The sequence below is a fragment of the Labrus bergylta genome, chromosome 17 (assembly GCF_963930695.1).
Source record: "Labrus bergylta chromosome 17, fLabBer1.1, whole genome shotgun sequence".
NCBI classification, from domain to species: Eukaryota; Metazoa; Chordata; class Actinopteri; order Labriformes; family Labridae; genus Labrus; species Labrus bergylta.
Genome location: NC_089211.1, coordinates 13,581,891 through 13,594,208, shown reverse-complemented (window position 1 = coordinate 13,594,208; position 12,318 = coordinate 13,581,891). Strand labels below are relative to the sequence as shown.

The window sequence follows — 12,318 nt, the reverse complement described above, 5'->3', positions numbered from 1 at the left end:
GTGGTTTATATTTCGTATGTAACAGAGGTCTAGTTTTTAATTTTACTTAGTGTTTTACAGTTTTCTATTCAGAGGCTATAGTTCATATAGTCTATAATATTGTTGTATTTTTAAATAATTTCTTGAATTTGTCAAAGACTTTAGTACATAATTCCTTTTCACTTTCAAACATGTTGTGAAATAACTACAAACTCCCTCAAATCCCAATTGTATTAAATATTGGAAACTTTACAAGTAATCTGGTAAAGTGCAGCTTCACATGGTTTCTTGTAGATAATACACGTTAATCGTATTTCTTGGATATTCACAGCTGTTAAATATTGTCTTTTTAGGGGTCTTATGTAACTACAGTATAGTTCACTCTTTCTATACTATATCTTAGCGAGCCATACACCTGTGCCTCGGGGGTGTTTCAGCTGAGAAAGTCGTCGATATGTCTTTGCACTAATGTCAGCATGACAAATTCCTCTCCATTTATTATTATGAGAAACGTGGGTTGTTCAAAGAGCATTGATTGCTTTTAAATTCCCATGTGGTAAAGTGATAGATTGCCTTTTATGTGTTTTTGTTATACATACAGCTTTCTTTTTTGATTGCAAGATTTTTCATAAACTTCACTCTCAGTCCTTAGATGACTTTGGCATCACAGGTGAGACAAATAAAAGCAATGTTTGAGATCCAGACTGTTTGTTAATGGTGCTAAATGCAAACTGATGCTGTTGTGTAAGAGAGGAAAGCAGGTGATTTGAGCGTTCAGTCAGGATTCTACATCGAGTCAGGAACTCAAAGTCAGTGTTGTTTTCAATTGTATTGCTTAAACAATTAGACAATCCATGGCATTCCCTGAAATGTGAGAAATAATGAAATCCCTGTAAATGTCAGTAGATTGCATGTGTGCACTCTACCAATGCACATCATTTGTCCACTTGTGTACATTTACAACATTTTATATTAATTAAAATAAATGCGAAACGTAAACGAGCAAATCACCTTGAGAAAAAACTACAAAGAGTGTGCTGTCTGAAAACAAAACCATGCTTTATCCATGCTTAAATAAATTATACTTTGATCTATCATGTACTCCAAACCTTAACCCTCATCATAATTTGAGATAAGAAGTGTTATACATTGATGAAATAACATACAACCTACAAAGTATGCTTCAAACTAATTAAGCTGAACAATAATTAAAATAAATACAAACTTTTGTCACATTGGTAATAGTAGTATACCAAAGAGAGCTTGTCCAGGAAATGAGTCTCTTTTTGTAGAGTTCCTTACTAGAAGCTGCCACACATCCGTTGTTTTTGCAAGGAAACCATAACCTTCTTCACGCTCAGCATATAAACAAACAAATGATTCAAAAGGAAAATGACTGAGGAAGAACAAAGTCACACAAATAAGCATAAACAACGACAGCAATGGAGAGGAAAATATATTTGTTCAAAAAAAAGAAAAATATCCCAAAGAATTTAAAATGTAATTTTGAGACACATCTTCAGACACACTTTTCCTCTTGTTTGACTAAACATCCGATGTCACCTGCCTCCACTGTGCAGTAAATGAAGTGAACATGGTCATTCTTCTTGAGTCATATGGACACTGGATACCTGACTTGAGTGAGAAACGTTCTGCACCTGTTTTCACTCTGGTGTCCCTGATACCTGAATCCAGAGAGCTTTTAGACGAGTCACCCCTGACAGAAGAGCCATTTGCGTTGAGCTCAAGATTTACAGGCAATCTGGTTGGAGTGCCACACTCAAGGCCATGATGGCCCAATTTACTAAATGGGATTTTGACTGCCAGGTTATATGTTTATTTCCATGAGTAAAGAGATATATAATTTATCTGATGGTTTGTTTTTTAATCGTTGTCCTTTGTAGGAAAGAAAAGGGAAGCCTGCAAAAGAGGGCAGGAATTCACTGCTGAATTGGTCCGTCTTTCTTGTTTTTTCATACACACTTTATTTTTTATAGCGGTGAAACTCTGACAGACTGAGAGTTAAGGTCTTACACAGAGTGAGCAGCCGACTGGTACTGCTCTGACAACTTTGCAAAGAAAAGATTAGCCGGATAATTAAAAAAAAAAAAAAAAAAAAAACTACAAATCTGAATGTTGTGATGACTATGATTATAACAAAAATACTTGCAATTGTATTTGGTTTACGTGTTCTGTGTTCAGCTGTACCAATCTGTTTCTTTTCACTGGAGAATAGAGAATGGATCCATCATGACAGGCGCTTTGAGGACGAATTTGACCATGTCAGCATGTTTTATCTTTGACTTTATAGTGTGCGCAACTGTATGTGCATGTCTGATAAAGACATAGACCTACCTGACAATTTGGTTACACACACAGAACACTAGTCAGACACTAAATATTATTAAACTGCTTCAAGCACGGCGCATGTTGGGGTTAATCCTAAAGTCTGACATCCACTACATCTTTCCACTTTCTTGCTCTTTAATGTCCTCCGGTCTGTAACCCATTATCCCATCCAACCATCCAACCACAGATGAAGAAATGTCACTTCAGCAGACTCTTGCAGCTCATCTCTGTTCAGTAAAATAAGAGCAGAGAGTCCCTACATCTGTCTGAGACAGATAAATACCAGAATGTTGAATTAATGCTTATCAGGCTAGTCTTCTTTAGTGGCTACTTTGAGGTTTTGAGCTTACAGTAGACAAGAAGTCTCAGAATCTGCACCCGTTAACCATATTTTCACAGCGGCCATTATATTGTCACACGGCTCAGTAGCATGTTTGCTAGTTGTAAAAAGGTAGTAATATAACAAATTGTTATCATTTCACTAATAACAGAAATCTGAAGGACCACAATATTTTGTGGAATATATTATTGGACCGAGAAATTCAGAGAATAAGCATCTTGTGGTATCAAAATGTAAGTTATTGAGTTTTCGAAGTGTTTGTGGATGTTTTTTCTCAGTCTGAGTTCCCTGTCTTTCACAAGTGTAATAAACAAGCTGATGAAATCACTATATTTTGGCCTAGCCTAACTACATGAGATAGGTCTTGATTTTGTGTCCAGCAGGGCCCTCTGACTGTTTGTGAAAATATTCAGCAGTCACCCCAGCTGGACTGCAGTTCACACTCGGATAATGAGAATATAGTGAGTGTGTGTCTGAACCTGAAAAGCTCCTTGTAAAGTGAACCTGTGAGCCATTTATTATTTATTGTGATCAAGCGTTGCCATGACTCTCTGTCTACTTGGGAGGACCCTACGAGTTTGGCACGACTCCTTGAGCGTTTTTGTTTCTGCTGCCAAGTGTTTCTCTGACTGACTACTGAAAAAGAGTTTAGATGCAGAGATATTCTGTGGTTGTTCAGGGACTCATGCTAAGAATATTAATGGTGCTACTGCCACCTCATGGCAAATTTGAAGTCAATATTTAAGACACTAAGAAAGTGACAGTTGGAGGATGCTGTTTTGGCAAGCGGGACTGATAACATGTTTCACTGGTTAGTCACATAATAATTTGGGGGCTTGTTTATGCACTAAGGATAATATCTAAACCATACCTTACAAGTCATATCATCATATGTTAATATATGACATTTTAAAATGTGCTTTTTCTATGCTACAAAAGGATAAAAGACAAAAAGATGACACTTTTCTTGGGGACATTAACTGTTAAGACTACAATTGTTCCTAATCACTTGCATAAATTAAGTATGCACACATTTTTTTTTTGTCTTGTAAGTATTTGTCTTGTCAGCCCCTTGGAAAAAGTGATGATAAAATGTAGTATGCTGATTTCTTTAAAGGTGTTTTCACTAATCACTAATTTCCACATTTAATATGGACCATATATTAGCATGCAAAACAATTTGCACAAAAAAGTTGGTTAGATCTCAGCTCTGTTTGAGTATCTACTCCATTAATAAAGAACAGAAAGTAAACAGCAGCAAAAAGAGAGTACAGTCACAAAGTCAGTACAGTAATTGACCCAATAATGCCAGCCACACTGCAATCTACAGATTGCTAACCTTAGCAAACATAAGACATAATAATTGTGCGCTCCATCCACACAAAAGAAGTCTGTATATGCAATGATTTTGACTGTTTGTGAAACACATTTTTCACCTGACGTGTATCTCCTCTTAAAAACTTAGCTTCAAAGGCATCGATCTACACTGTCTTCAGCCCAGCTGATGCTACAGTTACTGGTTCAAAGAGTTGCAAAGAGGAGAGAGCACACATCTCTGTGCTATTTTTCACAGTGGGTGATCCAACAAATAGACTCACAGATGCATAAAATAACTTCATCCAACATTAAAGTTTTCAACTCCCTCACAGCTGAGCAGCTTGCCTTTCGCGTAAGTAGTTGATAACAGATTCAGACCTGTGGAAATGTGTAATGTTTCATTTTGACCTGCATTACGCAACTACTAATAAACATTGTCTAACCCAGGAACAGCTTCTCTTTATTTTTATATTTTTTCTTTTTTTATCATGTAGAACAATTTGTGGTATCGAGGGTTTTATATGTTGTAACAGTTTTACAACTGAGGATTTACATCGTTTTTTGTGATCCAATTTCAGGCTTTTCCATTTCCTCTCTTTGTTCTCAGCAGCAATAAAACCAGTCATCCTGCTCCTCTGCCTTTGTCAGGTGCAGCACATCCACCAGTTCTCATTTATACTCAGTATCTGGTCACACTTTCCCCTCCTCAAACACAATGAAGCGCAGCATGGTATTTCTCTCTCTGATCTCAGTGCCCTAATTTCTTCTCCTCTTTCTCTGTTGTTTCTTACATTCTGGCTCTGAAGTACCAAGGTGGCACTTTTTAGCTCGTTAATCAGGCTGTCTTTTCTGGTTCCTTATAAGATGCCTGAGGGAATTCAACCAACTAAGCACTTTTGGCACACCAGTAGTTTACACAGTGAGTAAGTCTAGATTTTAATTGACTGAAAATTTGTGAATTTTCAAAGTAAAAGACAATACACAGAGCTTCTTTGTGTGTGTGTCAATAATGATGACTCCTTAAGAAAATGATTCAATATGAAAGACAACAGATTTACGCTGTAGACATCAGCTGTAAGAAGGAAATTGATTCCATATAAATTGTGGGTATTCAGAACACAAACATATCTCAATAACTAAATTCTAAGACATTCAGGGTGCCCAGAAGATGAATCCCAACAACTCTTTGTACCACAAACAAATCAAATGTTACATATATATACTGTATGTAACATCTATATATGATTGATAAATACAAATGTTTTTAAAAAAAACAATCACTGTTTCTAGATGTTTGATCCAAATCATATTGTCTTTTGTAGTTACCTACTAGGTTTACATTTTTGTTTCTTAGTTCATTTTCTCCAGATATTAGAGGGGTATCAATTTTTGTACGATTAAAAGCCTTAAGATTGGAATCACAGAGCAACTGGTGTGGCTATAGACTCCTACTTTCTTTTCATTTAACCTATACAAGAATCAATCATAGTATAGGCCAGAAGAGATAATCAATGATACATCTGTGACTGTGTCCGTACAGTTACTCATTATGCCCATGCCTTTGCACAGTGCAGGAGCATTTGTGCGCAATCAGCTATTTTCATTTGCATATGAATTCATTTTTTACATATATTTATACAGAGAAATTTTAAAATCCCTAATAATGCTCTTTTTTTTGGTATGTCAACCTGTATTTATTTTTTATTTTTTTTGACTAATGTAAGTTCTTCTATCCTCTCCAGGAAATAGTCCACCTGATAGCTCTCTAGAAGTTTCTGTCTCTCGATGGTCTGTCTGTCTGTCTGTCTTGTCAACAGAGTCTGCCACCTCCCAGAGACGATGCAGGACAGCCATCAGCAGCTCCTTCCTGGAGGTCAGCTGTCTGACACCTTGCAAGACAGTTTGCCTGACACAGAGTGATACCCCACAAGGTTTCTGTTTTAAAGTCACACAGGAGTCATTAGAATAAAGTTTGGACACTCACCAAAGAAGTGCCTTATTGAATCCTTTTCTTACACGGACAAATCAACCAATAGTCTCTAGCTAGTCCTGTTATCTGCAGGGTTACCACAGTGTGGATTTTGTAGGAATAGTTGACAATTAATGAAACATTTGGTATCAACCTCATTGCTAGCAGTTTGTTAGTGTAGCTTAGCATAAAGACTGAGCGGAGTCTGTCTTGTTGTTATACAGAGCAGCACATCTTAAGCTCACCAGTCAGTACGTGTTCATTAGATTCATATAAAGTAGAAACAAAGCGAAAATATGACATGATGGCTTATTCTTGGTCAGTTAAAAGAACATTCCTGGAGTCTCTGCAAGTTTACAGGAAACCTCATATTTACAACAAAACTGAAGAAAATTCCTACTCCCAAACAAGACATAGTTTGGTACTTATGCAATATGTTGCCTTTTATACCATACACTGTCTCCAGTCTTAACTTGATCAAGTTAACCATTTGCAAATAGAACATTTGTACAGATTTGGAAGTGGTATTAAACTTCTACTCTGTTAACTTGTGCCTGATGTACTTTTTGTGTGTAATCCTCGGAGGCTCTGTGAAATGACAATAATTAGTTCATGTGGTACAATTCCCCACTCTACACTGAATACCAAAGTGATATCACTTAACAAGTAACAGGGCTGTTAGACTTTAAGAGAGGGTCAGAGGGCCATTCTTCTTAGAAACTGCTGATGAATATTTGAGATCTGCTTTTGCTCATGACTGCTTTGCATAATGTGTAATCATTGTTTCAGGACGTTAAGGTTTCTCTTTTAGGTTTGTCAAGAATTCCTGCAACCTTTATTATTTAAAATGTGGGCAATTCACGTCTTCTTACAATCTGACTGAATTAAAATATCCTCAAAGAATTCAGCTCCAGGATCATATTTCAATCATGATTTGTTTTTTACTCAAATTTCAATAGCTTTAAAATTGATTGAAAGATGAAAAAAATATTTTCATTGCACATACACAAAACGGTGCCTAATGTATTGCCCAACTTTAAATTTCTTCTTTGACCTGAATAAAAAGTTAATGATTTCAGAGCCGAGTTACATATGTCTCAACAGTTAAATGTCTGATTTTTACGGAAGACTGCAGACATAACAACGACCAGACTCCAGCCATGCCACAGTACTTAACACTCCTGGTAGGTAATGCGAATATTTATTTGGTGTTTAAACCTCATCATTTGTTTTCCTTTCATAAAGATGTACTGAAGTTTGACTAAATAACTGTTCACATGCTTCATTTCTGCAGCTTGACTGTCCGGTTGTAATAGCTGCCATTTTTGCTGCTGGCATTGGGGGAACATTTCAATATGGATTTAGTATATCTGTGATGACCTCCCCGTCTGCTGTAAGTAGATCTGCAAAGAAATCTTGGTTAAATTAAGAGAAATATAGTTACTAACAAGTACATTTTGTCGCAACACTTTCCACATCAGCAACTGTGTGATACTTTTATGAAGGAAAACGTGCAATTATTGTGATATCCGTACTTTATGAAAAGGATTCTGACTCTGCATGTGATGATTGCAGTTTATAAAGGAGCTGGTGAACGCAACATGTGTGCAGAGATATAATGTCTCTTTGGAGCAGTGGCAGCTTTCTCTCATCTGGTCCTTCATGGTGTCCATTTACTGCATCGGGGGTTTATTTGGGGGGTTCATGGCTGGTTCTCTACTCTCAAAATTTGGGAGGTTAGTAATCATCGAACATAGAAGGCATACAATCAATAAATGTCTACTGTTTAAAACAAACAAAATTATACTTTTAGCATTTGTTTCCTGTTTTCCAATGATGCCTTCAGGCTTTAACACAATAGTCTCTGTATTACTGTCTCACAGAAAGCGTTGCCTTCTATTGAACAATATTGTGGCGATAATAGGAGCTGTGTTGATGATCTGTAGCCAAACAGCCATGTCCTTTGAGATGATCATGGTGGGACGATTTCTCTGTGGAATCAATTCAGGTGAACCTACAAAAAAAACCAAAAAAAAAACCACATCTCTTTTTTTCTTTCCTGTAATTTCTTCAAATATGGCTGCTCCATCATTCTTGGCTCCACATTTCACCCAACACCCAACACCAGTCAATTTCTATACTTATCACTAGAATAGCTCTTTTGGCCATTTTTCACACAGTTATTGATTAGTATTGACTCTTCTTGAAATGTATGATTTCCCTGTGTGTGCCTCAAGGAGTCGGTCTCTCTGCTCACTCCTTGTATTTGGTTGAGTGCGCCCCCAAGAGGCTACGAGGGATGGTGGGTGTCACAGTTGGTACCTTCATCTCCTTGGGAAAGTTTGGTGGTCAGTTGCTCGGGATCAGGTGAGGTGGGCGGAGTCTTGGACACTTGAAGGGTCAAATGAGGGGACAAGTGGTGGTGGGTTCAAATAACAGCACACATGAGGTCAGAACACTGAGACCCAAGGTGTCCTTTCAGTATGGATATGGAATTTTACACATCATGAGGCTGTGTTAATATTGTGAAAGGCATGATAGTTTTATCTATAAAGCACATTTCAAACACGGAATCAATTTAAATTGCTTTACATGGACAAGGAATTGAAAAGAAAACCTATAGACATTCTAAAAAAACAATTAGGAATAAAAACCATAACAACAATGTGACATTTACAAAAAAAAACTTGAAAATCGAAATAATCCAATGCCATTTCTGCCTTTCAGATACCAACATACTTTGGTGGTACTGGGACTTGTGACCTTCTGGTTCCCAGCCACACGATACAAAATCAGTTACGATAGAATGAAATGACTTGTTAATAATAAGATAAAACAAGTAAAATACAGCCCCAATGCAGGTTATGTGCTGAATGTCCTACAAAGAAAATTAAAGAAGTGTAAGGTTGTTCCACATCTGCAGCAAATAGCTAAAAGCAGCTTAAACTTGTTGGTCCTTCCTCGAGGAACTCAAAGCTTACAGAATTTAAAGGGTCTAACGACCGGTTTACATTCCCCAAGATACATGAGTAATTCATAAACTAGCAGCAGTACTTTAAAAGAAACTAAAGGCCATTGTAAAGTTTTTGAAAGAGGATTCCTCTGCTAAATTATTTCTGTTCTTGTTAGAATTCTGGCAGCAGCATTTTGAATGAGCTGAAGTTTTTAGATAGTCTTAACACTCAGTTTATATATAGATGAGTTCCAGTGTGGTATGATACTAAAAATGATGTTTCTCTTGCAGTGAGTTACTTGGCACACATGAGAGGTGGCCATGGCTGCTTGGTTTTAATGGTTTCACAGCGTTAGTCCAGCTTTCCACCCTGCCTTTTCTGCCAGAGTCTCCCAGCTTCCTGCTGCTGGATAGAGGAGACCGCCAGGCCTGTGAGAAAGGTGTGACAGACCTCTTAATACCTCAGAGGAACTGTAGACAGATGAATCCTTGTTATCATGGCCTTAATCAGCTGATTACTTGCATTGCCATAGCTCTAAGGAGGCTATGGGGTAACCAGGACCACAGCATGAAGGTGGAGGAGATGTTGCAGGAGAAAGCGGCCCTGCAGACTGTTCGTAACCACTCAGTGCTGGAGCTGATTCGAGACAAAACACTTCGCTGGCAGCTCATCACCATCTTTGTTACTTTCACTACACTGCAGCTCTGTGGCATCAATGCTGTGAGTGATACATTAAACACCCTTTAGCACAAGTAAAATGTTAACTGTACTTTAGGATAGAGTGCATTCATTAGGATAGAACTTCATTTTGAAACTATGTTGGGCGTAGGGTAAATGATTAGCATTAGGCCTGTATATGCCCCCAACATGATGAAGATTACATGTGTTGTTTAAGTGCTAACCAGGTTTAAGGTTGTTGGGTTAATATATTAGAAGTGTTAACAGGCAGAGTTGAAGTCCAAAGGTTCAGTGAAGACACAAACAGGACTGATTGTTGTGACCATGTTGTGTTCAGCTAACATGCTCCTGGGTTTAGCCAAGAGCAAGTTATGCTTATGTGCTTATAGTATAGCTGCTCTGAGCAATCTGCTTACAAACATTTCTAATTGTCAGAAATTATAAAAGACTATTGTAAAAATGACAATGACTGACCCCATAGAGTATTAGCCTCTAGTGAGGACCGCCTCTTGAAAAATTCTGTTTATTCTTTGAACATACAGATAGATAAAAAAATGTGTCATACTTTTTCTCATTAAGTCGGTAGCGTTTCAGACTTACAGCAGCTTCCATTATTGTCACTCATCAGTCATCAGTGCTCAATTCCGATTGGCTAGAAAGGTGTGTGTTATTTATTTATTTATTTATTTCAAAGACTGGCTTAGAAAAGGAATACAAACATTTCAATATGCAGTGATAAATAACATCTAAACTGTAAATATGTTAACATTTTATAGTCACAAATCATTTTAATAGTTGATTTTTATTTTTGTTCCATTTCCCTTCAAGTTCCCACAACCCCTATAGCCCCCTTAAGATGCTCTTAGAAAAACTTCTGTGCTCTTTAAAGTCTTCAAACATACAACAAAGCTAAATCCAGTGGCTTTGGCATTTATTCTCCATTTTCCCAAAAGCCCATTTTTCACAAAACAAAACAGACTGTAAAATGAAATAATATTGAACTAAAGAAAAAAAGAAGTAAAAACAGAATGTTAAGACTAATCTATCATCCACTCCTTTCTGCACAAGAATACACTTCAACCTACCAAGCATGCATGTAGCGCAAAACAGATATTGCTTATGTATCTGATAATTAAAAAATATATTTTTGATGCAATTTGGTTCTTGTCTTTACTTCTCTCCAGGTGTACTTTTATTCTTTTGAAGTGTTTCGTGCTGCAGGAATCCAACCACAGCATTTACGTTACGCAGCCTTGGGAACTGGGCTTTGTGAGCTATGTACGTCTATTGCCTGTGTAAGTCACAAACACTCATTTTATATCTTTCTCATGGCCCATACATAATTTCATCCTGACATAGGCTACTGTTTGCTTCTTTTCTTTTCTTCTTCTTATAGGTTTTGGGCCTTTTGATTTATTTAAGCTTTTCTTCTGCTGTCCCAGCTGGCCTCAAAATGCTCCTCAATCAATGCACACTGCTTTAATGTTAATTCTGTAAAAACGATCTACCGCTTGAAAATTAACCCATGTGTCACAATACTACATCACTTATTAGCATGTTCATTTCAGCACCCTCTGCACTATCTCGATTGCACTATTTTCTTGTTAAGCATACCTGGCCAATAAAGCCGATTGTGATCTGTGAAACCTCTGTGTATAGTTATGGCTCCCCCTTGTGGTTCACTGCTGGAAATGTGCTTCGATGTTACAGTTTATGGTAATAGAGAATATGGGCAAAAAGGTCCTTCTGTCAAGAGGATATATGGGAATGGCTGCAACGCTGATCCTCCTCACAATCACTCTGTACCTGCAAGTGAGTCAAAACAAAAAGAACACATATTTGGATTCTTAGAGTTGCATTTCACAAACTCATAAACTCTAGATATCCTACAGAGTCTTCTTCTTTTCTCTACAGACTCATATTTCCTGGATGCCATACTTCAGCATGGTTCTCATTTTCATCTTCATTTTCTTTTTCGCCAGTGGACCAGGTATGCATATGTCAAGATCTTTGCTATTTTGAACTATTTCATTTGAAGTATTTCCTCTTTAATCAACAACAAGTACATGTGCACACACAGTTTTTTTTGTTGACCCTCAGCTGGAGTATCAGCTACTCTTCCAGGGGAAATATTAACTCAGTCATATAAGTCTGCTGGATACACCATCGCCTGCACTCTTAACTGGTCAGGCCTGTTTGTGCTTGGAATGCTTTTCCCTATCTTAGTGGTAAGAACTTTACTGTCATTGCAATGTTAGGTATTTTTCTAACCATACATAGTAGACATTATTAATGTGAAATGAAATTAAATACATCACTTACACATATTTACAAATGTCCTACAATATGCTTCCATTTCAGGAGAAACTGGAATACTTTTGTTTCCTCATATTCCTTTTTTTTTGCGCCATCTGTGGGCTGTTTGTGAGGTTCAATGTCCCTGAGACCAAGAACCTGACTGTGCTGGAGATAGCTGCAGAGTTTCAGAGGATGCACTGCAAATCTGAAAACTCACAGAGGAGTAAATTCACTGAACAGAACCTCAATGGAACCTCAATCAACAACACCAAACTCTGAGGTCATGAAGAAAATAGTCAACTTGAAAGTATTACTTTTTTTAATCACACTGTAAATATTCAAATTGTTTATTGTACCTCAAGGAGAAGTGCAATTCATTTTGATTTGTGTACAATTCAGTAAGTCATGAATAAAAGTGAATGTATTGTTTTTAA

The 12,318-nt window shown here is 37.2% G+C and overlaps 1 protein-coding gene across 1 annotated transcript; it reads left to right on the top strand.

The window, feature by feature from the left end:
• The first annotated feature begins 7,077 nt into the window (after nt 1–7,077).
• On the top strand, nt 7,078–12,318 carry slc2a11l (solute carrier family 2 member 11, like). Its single transcript, XM_065965649.1, has 12 exons — nt 7,078–7,138; nt 7,249–7,347; nt 7,530–7,690; nt 7,838–7,962; nt 8,192–8,321; nt 9,199–9,347; nt 9,441–9,628; nt 10,771–10,881; nt 11,297–11,398; nt 11,501–11,576; nt 11,687–11,814; nt 11,948–12,318. The coding sequence occupies exons 1-12, from the start codon at nt 7,115–7,117 to the stop codon at nt 12,161–12,163; spliced, it is 1,509 nt and encodes a 502-aa protein (XP_065821721.1). The 5' UTR covers nt 7,078–7,114; the 3' UTR covers nt 12,164–12,318.